Source organism: Cannabis sativa, chromosome 3, assembly GCF_029168945.1.
Source record: "Cannabis sativa cultivar Pink pepper isolate KNU-18-1 chromosome 3, ASM2916894v1, whole genome shotgun sequence".
Classification (NCBI taxonomy): Eukaryota; Viridiplantae; Streptophyta; class Magnoliopsida; order Rosales; family Cannabaceae; genus Cannabis; species Cannabis sativa.
The window spans coordinates 46,555,430-46,572,630 of NC_083603.1; the positions used below are offsets into that span (position 1 = coordinate 46,555,430).

Consider the following 17,201-nt stretch of genomic DNA (forward strand, 5'->3'; position numbering starts at 1 on the left):
TATTAAACATTGTCTTCAAGTCGGTTGTATTAAAAAAAAAAAGTTGCCAAAAATTAAGCTCAGGGTCTTATTTTTACTATTTTAGAAAATACAGGGTCCATTTTGTCATTTAACAAAACACATGGTCCAATCTGTAACTTTTGCAAAACACAAGGTCCAAAATGGTATTTACCCTAATTTTTAAATTGTTTTTTTTTATTTTACTGAAATATAATATTTTAATAATTTTGAAATATTAATATAATATTTTTATAAACTTAATACAGTACAAATATAAAAAAATTTATGATCGAATATTTTTATAAATTTCTAATTTTTTAATATTTTGTAAGTTCTTCAAATAAATATTATATTTAATAAATTTAAATTTTCATCTCATATATATTAAAACAAGTATATGGTTTTCTTTCAAAATTAAAAAAATAAATAAATAAATAAATAATTATCACCGACCAATACGGACATGATAAGATTCAAATTGGCAATCCATCGAAAAGAAAAATAAAAATCATCAAATAAAAATATGCAAATTCTAGAAAAGACTATAAAATAATAAAAAAAAATAATGAGAAAAATACAGTACTTACATTTATTTTTTCGAAAATACTACAGTACTTACATAATATATTGTTTCTGAAATAAAATGTGTTTCTGAAAAATAAATATATAAAATATGAAAATATAGAAACAATAAATCTTCGCATGCAGTCCACGTCGACGTAAAAAGTTACAGGTGTCACGACCACCTTCCACCTGTCCAAACCATCCTCTACTTTAATATCTTCGCATTCCTTCATCTCCACCGCCACAACAAACAACCCCTCATCCCATTTCATCTCTCTCTCTCTCTCTTCTTTTTCTCTCACTACCTTCATCAATGGCGGACTACCAGAGAACCCAATACGGCCAACAGCAGCAACAACAACACCAAACCCCAAGCGATGCCATGAAAAGCTTCCTCCCCGAAAGTGGTCCCTCAGCTCAGCAAATTCTCACCGTCGTCACCCTCGTCCCTCTCGGCGGAATCCTCCTCCTCCTAGCCGGACTCACATTAGCCGGAACTCTCCTCGGCCTCGCCCTCTCCACGCCGGTCTTCGTCATCTTCAGCCCTGTTTTAGTCCCCGCCGCCTTCGTCATTGCCGCCGCTGTAACTGGATTCTTGACTTCCGGCGCTTTCGGTATCACGGGCCTCTCGTCACTGTCTTGGCTGGCCAATTATCTTCGCCGGATCAGGATGACGCCTTCTACGGCGCTTCCGGAGGCGGCGGACTATGCTAGGCGGCGCGTGCAGGACTCGGCGGCGTATGTGGGCCAGAAAACTAAGGAGACTGGGCAAGCGATACAAAGCAAGGCCGAGGGAACGAAAACATAAACGAGCCCATTAGATACTTGGATTTGATTCTCTCAACCTCGTCACCTTATTTCTCTCTTGTTTTTCTTTCTTTTTTTTTTATTTATTTTGTAATGTTTTTTTTTTTGGGTTTAGTTTAAATTATGTAATGGTTGAGTTGTAAGTTGTAAACTTTTTATGTATGTAATAAAAGCATGTTTAAAAAATAAATGTGAGGGAATGTGGAAGTTGTTTATTATCTTCTAAAAGAGCTAGCCTAGTCCGGCCGATAGCAATGCATTTTTATTTATATAAAATAATAATATGCACAAAATGGTTGTGCATAATTAAATGTGTGCGTCAAGATTAGAGATGTGTCTACATTAGTTTGTATATTTAAGTAGTACTTAATCACAACAAAGTATACCCAAGAAGCCTCAAGTAACTATGTTCACGCGAAACTATAGAAACATATATTAAATTCAAGATTAGTTAGTGAGTTAGGACTGTTAAGGATGTTAGTTACTCTTTGTTATTTATTTTACTGCTATATATAGACTCATTTCAGAATCAAGATTCTGTCCAAATATTGTATCCCATATTATGTCTAACCAATATAATGATAACACATCATTTAATTTATTTTTGTAAAGTTAACTCACTAAAACTAACGGAGCAATTCTATTAACTACAAGTTTTCATTTTTAATAGTTTTTTTTTTTTTTTGCTGTTTTCATAATTTCTTTTTTTATTATTGTTTTCTTTTAAAATTAAATATTAACAATATAATTGCTACATATTTTTTTTAATTTTTTATATTAACATCTAATTGTATAGATTCAAAATATACATGGAGATCAAAATAGTCAAAGAAGCATGGTTGAACTTTGCAGCGGGTATCTATTTATAATAGTGAAATTTGTAAATATAATAATGTGAATATTAAAATTTACAAAATAACCTTATTTCATTTACTCTATCCGACTATAATAGTCGCCCAGTGTAAATTTATAGCCGTTTCGTGACTATAGTAATCATATATGGTTGCACAATATAATTTATGGTCGTTTCCGCTACCTTACAAGATTATTTTACTAATAATTTTTTTTGTAAATTTATTTTACTAATAAAAAATTTCATAAAAATTATTTTTACAAAACACTTCTACATATTACATTACTTATTTTATATAATTGATTATATCCTTATTTTATAACAAGAATATATGATTTTTTTTTAAGTACATTCATGGCCACTAAATTATCGTTGAAGATTATTCTAAACAATAATGAAAATTAAAAAGTACTATATCAAATATTTACAAATGATTATTTTTATTTTATGTAATAGATTCATAATAATAATAATATGGCAAAATATTTAAGTATTTATTATTTTTATTATTTTGATATTTGTGCACAACTGATCATTTGTATTTTTTTTCTTCACACCAATTATAATAATTTTGATTTATCTTTAATAATACAATCATTTTTTTCTTTTTACAAGAAAAATTAAAGGGTTGTTCTTTTTTTTTTTCAATGATTCCTATTAATATTATGTCCTTATCATTTAGATAAAAAAAATACAAATCATTATTATTTTTTTAGTTATTTTAATTATATTATGATTATAATTTCCTTAATTAAAAAGATTAGTTCTACCATTTTTTGTAGCTAACAGACTTGCTCTGTTAGTTTTAGAGTATAAACTTTACAAAAATAAATTAAATAATGTGTCATTATTATATTGGTTAGACATAATATGGGATATAATATTTGGACAGGTGATCTTGATTCCCCATTTCATTAATTCTCAAATTGAATAAAATCAAATCAATTTTCCTCTGTCTAAATCCTAATATGGTATCAGACGTTCACACTAGCATTAAAGCTTCAAGAACTCAAAGAACTCAAATTGCAGCTTCTATCATGGCAAGAACTCGGGCCACCTTCTCTGCTACCACTACTGACAACGAAACTCCAGTGGTCGATGCACCTTCCGCTCCGCAACACACTGAATCGGCCCCTGAAACTCAGGTTAATCCGAATCCTGCTCCTCCAATCAATTCAATTTCTACTTCTTCTCATTCTTTGCACGATCGTCCTGCCTATGAGGACATTCGACCCCCATACTACCTTAGCAATGCAGATCACCCTGGTCTAGCATTAGCTACCCCTGTCTTAACAGATCGTAATTTCCAACCATGGAAACGCGACTTTAAACTCTCCATTGGTGCAAGAAATAAAACCCCTTTTCTTGATGGAACTTTACCCCAACCTTCCCCAACTGATTCTTTGTTCAGTTCTTGGAATCGATGTAACCAAATGGTTATGTCTTGGATATTGCACTCTGTCTCACCAGAAATCAAAAGCAGTATCATGTATTTTGATACAGCTTCAGAAATGTGGACAGTGCTCAATAATCGTTTCTGTTGCTCCAAAATTCGCCCAAAATACGTGGACCAGTCAAGAGGGGACACGTGGATCAGATAACTTGGAAAGATTTGCTAAGTCTTTTTATGCCACCAGGAAGCGCTATTAGCATGGGTCCCGGAGGAAACACCCGGAGTACAAGTTACTCCTGGGAGCTAGTATAGCGTGAAGGCCCTCCGGGATGTGTCAGGTTTCTCCCGAGAAATCAAGTCGCATTTAATGCTGCATGGGAGGAAGCGTGTTGGGACTGTAACACGCAATAAAGTCTGACGGCACAACCCCCGAACAGCAGTGCTACAGTAATGATCATTTAAGTCTAGCGACGGCTACCCTGCGAAGAGTCACGTCAATCATAAGACAAAAAGGACATTCTCCATAAAAACCCTACAGCACCTAGGGATTTGACCATGCATCACCCATGGTATATTCATCGGAAATGCCCAACTTTATGGATACTTACAGATACATGTGTAAGAACAATTCTAGGGATTACCCCACCAAAACACTATAAATACCCCCTCAAAGCTCATTTAATGGGGTCGGAGAATCTTGGTTGCAAAAGAGCAAGAAGAGCAAAAACTCACCAAGAACATTCTCTGTATTTAAGAGAAAAACATTCTCTCAATAGTGTAGAATCTGTATTAAATACATCCATTAATAGCAGTGGCTCGTGGACTAAGGCTCATTAACGCCCCAACCACGTAAAAAGTCTTCATCTCACTTCCTTACAGCTCATTAGTATGATTATATTTTAATAGTTACCGAAAACCTCGGTCAACATTTTGGTGCTTTCATTGAGAGCTGAGGAAAGCTGCTTCACAACAAGCATTTAACTTCACGATAATGGTGGAGACAAGAGCTACACGTCATCCTCGCCCTCTAGAAGACGCTCAAGATCCCAATGAGGAAGATGTAGCCTCAAGGGCAGCAGAGGAGTCCGAGGAAGAAGAAGAAGGAATAGTTCCCGATGAAAACCACGAGGAACACCTCGACGAGTACGCTTATGATGATGGGAGCTACCAAGAGCTGGTGCTCCTCAGACAAAAAGCTATCGATCATGAAGCTGAGATCGAAGCTCAGAAAGTGCAAAATCAAAAAATGCATGAAGTGATGCTAGCCATGCAGAAAGCCATGGAGGCAGCTGGTATTCACGTGCATCCCAAGGCGATGGCCGCTGGACTCGACGGGGAGCCAGCGACGTCTTCGCCTAATTCCCAGCAGCAAAGGCCTAGGGAACCTAGCCCTATAAGGCACCCTGCTGAGGAAAACCAAACAAAAAAGCCTACTTCTGCCCCTGGTCGAAAGAAAAAGGCGCAGGATCCGCGAAAGGTCCGCTCGGATTTCCCTAAAGGGAAAGGTCCACAGAGGGGCAAGCCCCAAAGAGGGAGTCTTGGCCCTCAGGATCGAGGGGACCGGAAAAGCGTTTCCGTGCACCAGGAACCAGGGGGTAGAGGAAGAGGAGGACAGAGATGTCCACCCATTGATCTGAGAAATCAAATCAATGGGAATCAAGGTGACCTCCGGGATCACCTTGACCAAAAGATACAGACCCGTAGTCTCCTCGGGTGCGTAACGAAGGAATTATGGCAGAGCTTGCCATACTTCGAAAAGATATTGCCCGAGTCTCTCGGAGGCAGAAGGGAGATGACTCCGACTCGGACAGTGAGGATCGGGAGCCTTGTGCCAAACATATCCTGGAGGCGGAGCTCCCTAAAAACTTCAAGATGCCCGAGATGGCGGCATATACTGGGAACTCCGACCCCAGTGATCACTTGTCACGATTCAACCGAGTCATGACAGTCATGCGGGTCAGCAATGACGCCAAATGCCTATGCTTCCCCCTCACTCTAAGCGGATCGGCAGAGGAATGGTTCAAGAAATTGGAACCAGGATCGGTGGGATGTTGGAACAAACTCCAAACCAACTTCCGGAGACAATTTGTCGCCGCCAGGAAGGTCAACTTGGAGGTTAGTGCCTTGACCAACATCAAGCAACTGCCCACCGAGACCTTGAAGAATTACATCAAGAGGTTCCGAGAGGAAGCCTCGAAGACCAAGAAGGTCGACGACGGACAACAGCTTGCGCTTCTCCAGCGGAATCCGCACGGGACTCCCTTCGGAACGAATTACGAAGAAGGCGGCCGCTAGCCTTCAGGACTTCCAGAAGCGAGTCCAAAAATATATTAACCTCGAAGAAGCCCAGATCGTGGCTTACGGAGGCTATTATCCCACCGGGATAGCAGGATACATGTCAGGAGTATCGCCCTCGGGTACTGTCCCGACCGCGACCCCCCCGATAAGTGGCATACAGTTTTCTGCTACTCCCGGATACAGCCAGGGCCAAGCTTTGCCCCCGGCATCTTCCCATTACGGCAACCCGTCCGGGGTGAATGGACGGACTCCTTCACAGGCTGCCCCGACCGCTAGCTTAACAGGCCCTACCCGGGGGTCGAGAAGCAAAAGGTCTTCCAAGGGCAGCACCCGAACGGGAGAGAAGCGCCAAAAGAAGGGGTACACACCCCAATACACCCAGTACACAGAGCTCACGGACTCCCAGGAACGTGTATATTTTGCCACAAGGCAGAATACGCACTACCGGAGACCCCAGCCATTGTACAGAGACAGCTCCCGGAGAGATCCGAGTAAAAGGTGCGAGTACCACAACGACATTGGCCACAGCACCAATGAGTGTAAAAATCTCAAAGATGAGATTGAGAATCTAATCCGTTTGGGCCACCTCTATGAGTGGATCAAAAATAGGTTGCCCCACCTTAACCCGGGGCAGGTGGCAGGGGGTATGCCTTCGGGAACACCAGGGGGTACAGCAGGAGTATTGCCTCCTGCTCCGCCGGTGACACCCGGCATATACCGGACTACCGCCCGGCCTAATGGACGGGTAGCCATGATCTCCGGAGGTCCCCATATCGGAGGAAACACTCGAAAGGAGCGAAAGAGATATGCCGAGGCCGCAAGACACAGTGAGGTGTGGGAGGTCACTCAACTCCCAGCTCAAAGGCCTCGGCTAATGGACCAACCCATAACGTTCACGGAAGAAGACGCCAAGACGGTACGTTTTCCTCATCACGACCGGCTGGTCATAGAGACCCCCATCGCAAATAAAGTGGTGGCTAGAGTCCTGATTGACAACGGAAGTTCCGTGAACTTGCTCTTCAAAGAAGCCTTCACTGCGATAGGGTTGACCGACCGGGACCTCTCTCCTAGTGGATCGCAGCTCACAGGGTTTAACGGGACAACGCTAATCTTGATGGGAAAAGTCAGGCTCCCAGTTACCCTGTGCCCGGATACCCCCCAAAGCACATTCAAGTATTGCACCTTCGTGGTGGTAGACTGTCCAACGGCTACAATGCAATCTTAGGCCGACCGCCCTCGTCGACTTTGGTGCAATAACTTCAATCCGACACCTATGCCTAAAATTCCCTACCCGGGAAGCGGAGTCGGAATCGGTGAGGGGAAATCAAGGAGAGGCCAGGCAATGTTACAATGTTGCCACCCACTTGCCAGTACTCATGGTCCGGGGGCCCCCTGAGATAGAGAAGGCTGAAGAAGACGAGCTGGATCCTCGCATAGGATCCGAAAGGGTCGTAGAACCCATGGAGGACGTCGAAGAAATACCAGTGTGCGACGACGACTCCACCAAAGTACTCCGGATAGGGAGAAGCCTAGATCCGGAGGAAAAAGATAAAATAATAAAAACACTGAAGGGCGCCATCGACATTTTTGCATGGCGCCAAGAAGACATGACCGACATCAGCCCTCATGTCATCACCCATGTACTCAATGTCAACCCGGACATGCCTCCTGTACAGCAAAAGAGACGCCCGCTCGACTCGGTGAAAGCCGAGGCCTTAGAGAAAGAGGTGGATAAACTTTTGTCCAATAGCATGATCCGCGACGTATACTATCCGGAATGGCTGGCCAATCCGGTCACAGTGCCCAAGCCAAACGGGACTTGGCGGGTTTGTATAGATTTCACGGATCTAAACAAAGCTCGCCCAAAGGACCGCTTTCCGCCGCCGGGATCGACCGGATGGTGGACGCCACGTCCGGATTTAAGCCGTCTTTCATGGATGCCTATGCCGGGTACAACCAAATAAAAATGCATACGGCAGACCAGGAGTGCACTAGCTTCAGGACCGATAAGGGGGTATACTGTTACCTAGTCATGCCTTTCGGACTGAAAAACGCCGGAGCAACCTATCAAAGAATGGTTAACCGGATGTTTAAAAGCCTCTTGGGACGAAACATGGAAGTATATGTAGACGACATGCTCGTCAAATCCAAAGCATGCAACAACCATGCAAGCGACTTAGAGGAATGTTTCGAAGTCGTCCGGAGATACGGCATGAAACTCAATCCGAAAAATGCACCTTCGGGGTCAAGTCGGGAAAATTCCTGGGCTTCATAGTCAGCCAGAGGGGGATCGAGGCAAACCCGGAGAAAATCCAAGCTCTCCTGGACATGCCATCCCCCAAGAAACATAAGGACGTGCAGAGTTTGACCGGAAAGGTAGCCGCACTGAGCCGCTTTATCTCACGGTCCACGGACAAGTGCATACCCTTCTTCAACATACTGAAGAAATGCCAAAAGTTCGAATGGACAGATGAATGCGAGGAGGCATTCAAAAGGTTAAAAGACCACATGGCCAAGCCTCCTATCCTATCAAAACCCGTCCTTGGAGAAGACTTGTTCCTTTACTTGGCCGTCTCCGAGCATGCGGTCGATCTTTGCACTGGTCCGGGAGGAAGAAAAAATTCAGCACCCCGTGTACTATGTTAGTAAACGCATGGTAGGGGCCGAGACAAGGTACCCGGTTATTGAAAAGTTAGTATTCTGCCTCCTGATGGCATCACGGAAGTTGAGACCATACTTCCAAGCCCATCCGATCAGAATTTTGACCAATCATCCACTCCGGCAAGTTCTCCGTAAGCTTTGAAGCATCCGGAAGACTCCTCAAGTGGGCAATGGAGCTGAGTTAGTTCGACTTACATTACGTGCCCCGGATTTCCATAAAAGGCCAAGCCTTGGCGGACTTCATCACCGAATGTAATGAAGCCGAGGCAACAGCCAATACACCGGAACCACCCGTCCCCCCTTGGAGAGTATTTGTGGATAGAGCTTCTAATGAAAACGGTTCAGGAGCCGGAGTGGCTATGATATCACCTACTGGGTTGCGGCTCCAGGCAGCACTCCGATTCAACTTCACAGCTTCGAATAATGAAGCCGAATATGAGGCCCTGATAGCAGGGCTAAAATTGGCTAAAGCTGTAGGAGCCAAGAGGGTGGAAGTCTACAGCGATTCTCAGCTGGTCGTAAACCAAGTTTCCGGAGAATACCAAACTCGCGGCGAAAGGATGGCCGCGTACGTAATAATAGTCCGAGAACTGCTCCACGAGTTCACGGACTATAAAATAGAAAGAATCCCCCGAGAAAAGAACGCTCACGCGGACTGTCTGGCTAAGTTAGCCTCGGACAGCGAAATCGAAGAGCTGGGGGTAGTACCAGTGGAACGCTTGGCAGAGCCAAGCATCAAAATAAAAGAGACCACACAAACGGTTGGGCAAGAACCCGGTGGATGGTCCCCATCATAAAATACATAACCACGGGTGAGTTGCCCCGAGAGGGAGCCGTCTCGAAAGATTCGATATCGTGCTCATCGTTATGTAATGATGGATCAAATTCTCTACCGGAGAGGACTCAGCATGCCTTATTTAAGGTGTGTATCGGACCCTGAAGCTAGACAAATCATGCTGGAGGTCCATGAAGGGTTCTGTGGAGATCATACGGGAGGACCCAGCCTCTCAAAGAAAATATTGAGGCAGGGATACTTCTGGCCAACAATGAAAAAAGATTGTATAGACTATGTCCAAAAGTGTGACTCGTGCCAAAGGTACGCGAACATACCGAGAGCTCCTCCAAATGAGATCACTTTGATGACCGGCCCACAGGCCCTTCGCGGTACGGGGCATAGATCTCATCGAGTCTCTACCTGAGGGAAAAGGAGGGGTAAAGTATGCAATAGTAGCAGTGGACTACTTCACCAAGTGGACGGAGGCCGAGCCTATGAAGACAATAACTGCTAAGAAGGCATTGGACTTTGTTATCAAAAACATAGTGTGTCGATACGGCTTGCCTCACAAGATAGTCTCGGACAATGGAAAGCAATTTGATTGCGAGGAATTTACTGACTTTTGCAACCAACACGGAGTGGTAAAAAGCTTCTCCACGGTAGCCCGGCCTCAGACAAACGGCCAGGCGGAAGCAGTCAATAAAATCCTAAAGGTCACCTTGAAAAAGAAGGCTGTTTGGGCCGTAAAAATAAGCGGCACGAAGAATTGCCAAGGGTATTGTGGGCCTACGGACGACCCCCGTAACCACAACCGGTCACTCGCCGTTCTCGATGGCGTACGGTTGTGAAGCAATGGTCCCGGTGGAAACATTATTCCCATCCCACGGGAGGACGACTTACGATCCGCCACCAATCGTGCCCCTGCTCCAAGAAGCTGCGGATCAAGTCGAAGAACTCCGGGATGAGTCCCAAATACGGATGGCCGCTTATCAAAAGAAGGTGACCAAGTATTTTAACTCCAAGGTTAAAAACAGAAAATTCGCTATTGGGGATATGGTCCTAAGAAGGGTTTTCCCAGCCACCCAAGAACCCGGAGTGGGGGTACTTGGACCAAATTGGGAAGGACCATTTGAAATCGAGGACGAAATCGGTTCTGGCACTTACAAACTGAAAAGAATGGACGGAACTACTGTCCCAAGAGCCTGGAATGCCGATCACCTCAGAAAATATTACCAGTAGCAAATTAAACTTAGATTTTGTTCAAAGGGTTTGTACCGTCCAAATGTATGCCTCCTCTATATTAAATAAAACCGAGTGCCTTAAAAACAAAGTTTCTATGCCACTCAGGGGGGTACTAGGGCATACCGCACGGACAAACAAAAACAATCTAAGTAAAATATCCTGACCCAAAGGGCAGGTCAATCTAAGTAAAATATCCTGACCCAAAGGGCAGGTCAAAAAATATGCGCAAAAATAAAGAGCGTAAGTATAAAAACCCTGAGCCAAAGGACAGGTTGAAATATATAAGTGTAAAAAAAAAAAAAGAGATCACATATATATATAAATAGAAAAAAAATATATCCTAGCCCGAAGGGTAGGTCATACACATGTAAATGGCCCGGGGACAGGCCTTAAGATATAATCGTCTCCCCTTCAAATAAAAGCTGCCGCCTATATGTAAATTGTTCTAAGGCAGCAGCAAATATGTACAAACAAAAAAAAAAAGGTTATAAGAAGGACGGGTAGAATCTGGGTCAATAATACGGCAGCTCAGTCAGCCCGCGGTGACCAGGCCCCCGACATTAAGATCGGCATGGTCGTAGGAGGCGAAGGCTTGGGCCCTTCGAAGGAAAGCCTGAGTGGGGAGCGTCCGCTGATAAGGTGGGATCCGCACCCACTCCGTGAGAAGCTCCGGGTGGTCCACGGCCCTGAACCCGGACGAGAAGAAAAATCGGTGGCGGTACTCCTTAACATGAGTCTGCCTATTATATGGAACCATCCCCTCGTTAGCAGGGTGGATCCGGAACCCATAAAAACCATCCTTAAGTTTGTCCCCTTTCTTGGGGACGGATACAAGTTCATAAAAATATAAAATTTCCGCCGAGCTGGGAGACCCCCAGCCGCGGGCGGTGTAAAAAATAAATAAGCCTGAGAGCAGGCGGTAAGCTTGAGGAATAAGTTGGTATGGCGCAAGGCCGACAAATACAAGAAAATTCACAAAGTAATCTTGGAGCGGGAGCATGGCACCGGCCATCAAGTGGGTCTGACTCCAAGCCCCGAAGCCGTCATAGTTGTGATTAGGCGTCTCCGAGTCACGAGGAGGCCGGTGGAAAGTCCCTGAGGTAGAGGGTTTGATCCCAGCCACATTAATGATGTTCTCCAGCTGGTGAGGGCAAGTCAGGGTCGATCGAAGCTCGGCCGCTTCCCAACCAGTGGCGCGGGATTTGTACCCTTCCTGGGCAACAGGTCCCAGAGAAACCTCCTCCAAGGTGGCTATGTTTTTCCCTTTCTTCTTCGAAGATTTCGAGCCAGAAGCAGACATTTTATGTTCTGAGAAAAACAAAAAGAAAAAAAAAACCCAGCAGTTAGGCCCCATACCAAACCATAAATCAGGAAAAAGGGAGTGGGGGTCCCCTAACCGCTGGAAAGAGGCCCCCTCCGGACACGTGTCACCTGGGAAACTCAGGAGAGAATCCCTGAACAAGTGTCGGGTGCAGTAAAATCGCAGAAAAGTGGTTTTGCAAAAAGGAAAAGTAAAGAGAAAAAGCCTTCCTATGCCCTAAGCAATTGCTAAACGAAGAACACGTGGCCTTCTTCAAACAAAGCTGTATGCCTACAACAGAGGCATGACAATGGCGACTCTACAACTAACACAGTAAACATAAAGCAGAACTCGAAGAACTTAAACACTCACACACCCAGAAGCCTCTAAGTGCGAACCCAGAAAACAAACGAAGTAAATGTAAGCCTGTTATTAGCTAAAGATGCAAGAAACTTACAGTTGATTGTTGAACTGGGGGTACTGAGCGTGATTGAGTGAGGGTTGAGAAGCACTGGTAAAATCGAACACTGGAAAATTAAAAGAAGTGTTTAAGTGTTAAAGCAGTTTGAGCTACTTTGAGGAATTTTCTCTCTGAGAAATTCGAGCAGAAATGGCAAGGAATGGAAAGTAACCGAAATGAAGGAAAGATGGTGGCTTTTATAGGCAAAAATGCATGAGGAACAGGCGTCTTCACCTACCAATCGTACGGTGGGGGAAACGCACGATTCGAATTCCCAAAGGATCAACGGACCAGATCAATCTACCATTAAGGCGGTGGAAACGTTTGAGTATCCGTCTGACACCATCAATGCGCCGCATCAATCATGGGGCGTGAAACGAATCGACCTCTGCAAAAGTGAATCGCCGCATTTAATGCCATTATTAGACACACCTTCACGCGCCCCCAAGTCGTATCAGAAGACCGAGGAGGCGGCTGGAAACATTCCTGCAAACAAGCATATTGCTGCATTAAATGACATCATTTAATGTGCCCCCACGCGCTCGAGGCTCGAGCTAGGGAAACGAGGGGTCAACCGGAGACACTTGAACAAGCCTTGGTTTATTTTTACTAAGTAAACAAGGCTTGGGGGGTAAATGTTGCTCCAAAATTCGCCCAAAATACGTGGACCAGTCAAGAGGGGACACGTGGATCAGATAACTTGGAAAGATTTGCTAAGTCTTTTTATGCCACCAGGAAGCGCTATTAGCATGGGTCCCGGAGGAAACACCCGGAGTACAAGTTACTCCTGGGAGCTAGTATAGCGTGAAGGCCCTCCGGGATGTGTCAGGTTTCTCCCGAGAAATCAAGTCGCATTTAATGCTGCATGGGAGGAAGCGTGTTGGGACTGTAACACGCAATAAAGTCTGACGGCACAACCCCCGAACAGCAGCGCTACAGTAATGATCATTTAAGTCTAGCGACGGCTACCCTGCGAAGAGTCACGTCAATCATAAGACAAAAAGGACATTCTCCATAAAAACCCTACAGCACCTAGGGATTTGACCATGCATCACCCATGGTATATTCATCGGAAATGCCCAACTTTATGGATACTTACAGATACATGTGTAAGAACAATTCTAGGGATTACCCCACCAAAACACTATAAATACCCCCTCAAAGCTCATTTAATGGGGTCGGAGAATCTTGGTTGCAAAAGAGCAAGAAGAGCAAAAACTCACCAAGAACATTCTCTGTATTTAAGAGAAAAACATTCTCTCAATAGTGTAGAATCTGTATTAAATACATCCATTAATAGCAGTGGCTCGTGGACTAAGGCTCATTAACGCCCCAACCACGTAAAAAGTCTTCATCTCACTTCCTTACAGCTCATTAGTATGATTATATTTTAATAGTTGCCGAAAACCTCGGTCAACAGTTTCAATCAAGGAAACGGACCACGAATCTTTGAGTTAAATGAAACTCTCACATACCTTAACCAAGGATCTGAATCTGTGAGTGCTTATTTCACTAAGCTCACGGCAATATGGGATGAGATTAATCAACTCAGACCCCGAATCCCTTGCACCTGTCCAGCTGCTCCACAAAATCAAGATCACTTAAATCATGACGAAGTCCTTCAATTTCTTAAAGGCCTCAATGATTCATATCATGCCATTCGAGATCAGATCTTGTTAATTGATCCTTGTCCTCCATTAAACAAGGTTTTTTCTATGGTTATTCATCAAGAAAGACAAAGGACTTTAGGCAATAGAACCATTCCACCCCTTGCTGCATCAACAACCACGAATCCCACTGTTTCTGATCCAGCAGCAAATCACTCTTCCAAAAACAAAAGGCCACGGCCTCATTGCACACATTGCCAAAAACCTGGTCACTATAAAGATAAGTGCTACTTTCTTCATGGCTTTCCTCCTAGCTATGGAAAACCAAGAAACAATGACACTACAACTCAGCAAACCAGAAAGCAAGAATCTGGTTCAACTTCACGAACCACTGCACAAACTCATCAGGTCTCTCTCCCTACCAATGATCAGACTCTCACACCTGCTCAATGCCAGCAACTCATCTCAATGCTTAGCCAACAATTACAACCAACTGATGCTTCTACATCAGATGCTGCAGCAGTGAACAATATCTCTGGTAAATTCAATCCTTTTTCAATTAATTCTTAGATCGTTGACAGCGGTGCAACGCACCATGTTTGTTGTTACAATCAATATTTTTCCTCTTTTACAAATATCTCAACAAACCAGCATGTAACTCTCCCAAATGGCACCACTGTTACCATTAAAAAAATTGGTACAGTCACATTAAATAAGCATATCACCTTACATAATGTGCTTTATGTTCCAACATTTAAATTCAACTTACTTTCTATAAGTGCCCTTCTCAAAGATAGTAATAAAACTATGACTTTCACTTCTAATCAATGTTATTTGCAGGACCCTTCACTGATATTGAAGATTGGGACAGCTAGGAAGTTTGGCAACCTATATTACATTCAGCAAGAACCAATAACACCCACTGTTTTTTCATTTTTTTCTTGTAATGTACAATCTCAAGACCAATGGCATACTCGCCTAGGTTACCCTTCTGTACTCATTACAAATAAAATACATAAACAGTTGCATTTCAATACTTCACTTGCTAATGTTCATAATTGTCCTACTTGTCACCTTTCCAAACAAAAAAAATTACCTTTTTTGTCAAATAATAACATCTCTAACTCAATCTTTGATCTTATCCATTTGGATATATGGGGACCATATCCCTTACCATCTATAGAAGGACACAAATATTTTCTAACAATTGTGGATGATCATTCAAGATATACATGGATACATTTACTCAAGGCTAAATCTGATGCCCAATCAATTATTCAAAATTTCTTTACATATGTTCATGTTCATTTCCACTCAAAAATCAAAGCTGTCCGAACTGACAATGCTAAAGAATCAACACTCACTACTTTTTATGCTAGTCAAGGCACAATCAATTATCATTCATGTGTAGCTCGACCTCAGCAAAATGCTGTTGTCGAAAGAAAACATCAACATATTCTAAATGTTGCTCGAGCTTTGGCCTTCCAATCCAATTTACCTATTTCATACTGGAATCACATGATAAAAACAGCCATTTATCTCATAAATAGAACACCATCAATCCTTTTAAAAGATAAAACACCATATGAACTCCTCCACAAAAAACCACCACAATATTCTCACCTCAGAAATTTTGGTTGTCTAGCATATGCCTCTCATGTCTCCACACCAACCAAATTCTCTCCAAGAGCTCGAGCATGCATTTTCATAGGATATCCCGATCATATGAAAGCCTACACTCTCCTTGATATCCAAACTAACTACATCTTTCACTCTCGAGATGTTATTTTCTATGAATCCATTTACCCTCTTGTTAATCAATCATCCAACAATCACAACACCATTCATAATATTTTTCCTACCAAATTTTCTGCAGACAATACTAATATCCCATCTAGTGCAGAACATACCAACCTCACGCACATACCAGCAGTTTTTCCAACTGCAACATCACAACCAAGTCAGGTTGTTCCTACCTCTACAGCAGTACCACCCACTGCTTTAACACCTGCAGCACCTGCTGCCACTAAAAACATAGCAGTATCATTCCCTGCTTCCTCAAAAGTAGCTTCTCCTGCTACCAAAAATTCAGCAGCCATTCCCACTGCTACCACGACAGCACCTCCTGCTGCATCAAAAAATTCTGTAGCCAATCCCACTGACATAACAGCTATACCAAACTCTAATAACACTGGCAATAAACCACTAGATCCTCCCATCCAAACAAAAAGAGGTAGAACCATCAAAAAACCTACATACCTTCAAGACTACACATGCACCATAAATGCATCCAACACCACCTATCCTATAACTAACTATATCAACTATGACAAGCTTTCAAAAAAATTCAAAACAGCAATCCTTGCTGCCCATTTATTCGAACCAAAAACATATAAACAAGCTTGCAAAGACAAGATATGGAACCAAGCAATGGATACTGAGATTGATGCTTTAGAAGCAAACAATACTTGGATTGTAGTTCCTCTACCTCCTGGACAACATGTCATTAGCAATAAATGGGTATATCGAATCAAATATAACCCAGATGGCTCTGTTGAAAGATGCAAAGCTCGTCTTGTCGCCAAAGGCTACACTCAACAACCTGGAGTTGACTATTTTGAAACTTACGCTCCTGTAGCCAAATTCAATACCCTCAAACTATTATTTGCCCTTGCAGCAATAAAAAATTGGCATCTCCACCATATGGATATCAACAATGCCTTCCTTCATGGTGATCTCCATGAAGATGTCTATATGACATTACACAAGGATACACTCCTAAAGAATCCATTCCCAAAAATGCAGTCTGCAAATTGCAAAAGAGCCTATACGGACTCAAACAAGCTTCAAGGCAATGGTATGCCAAACTCAGTCAAACACTACTCCAACAAAACTTCAAACAATCCAAAAATGACCACAGTCTATTCATTCGAACCAAAACTGGCATTTTCCTTGCCTTACTCATCTATGTAGATGACATAGTGGTAGCCACCAATAGTCTTGATGAACTCCATCACTTTACCACAACTCTTGACTCACATTTTAAACTCAAAGACCTTGGCCCATTACACTTTTTTCTTGGCCTTGAAATTGCAAGATGCAACAAAGGCATTTCTGTATCCCAAAGACCCTTCACACTTCAATTATTACAAGAAGCTGGCTGTCTTGCTATCAAACCAGTTTCCACTCCTATGGAGACCAACATCAAACTCAATAATGAAACTGGCAAATTGCTTACCAA

At 42.9% G+C, this 17,201-nt stretch overlaps 1 protein-coding gene across 1 annotated transcript; it reads left to right on the forward strand.

Moving 5' to 3' along the window:
• Positions 1-807: 807 nt before the first annotated feature.
• On the forward strand, positions 808-1,561 carry LOC115710331 (oleosin H2-like). Its single transcript, XM_030638699.2, has one exon. The coding sequence runs from the start codon at positions 878-880 to the stop codon at positions 1,370-1,372; it is 495 nt and encodes a 164-aa protein (XP_030494559.1). The 5' UTR covers positions 808-877; the 3' UTR covers positions 1,373-1,561.
• The last annotated feature ends 15,640 nt before the right edge of the window (positions 1,562-17,201 follow it).

Coding starts and splice junctions, on each gene's coding strand:
- LOC115710331 (XM_030638699.2), top strand. CDS start 878: ATGGCGGACTACCAGAGAACCCAATACGGCCAACAGCAGCAACAACAA.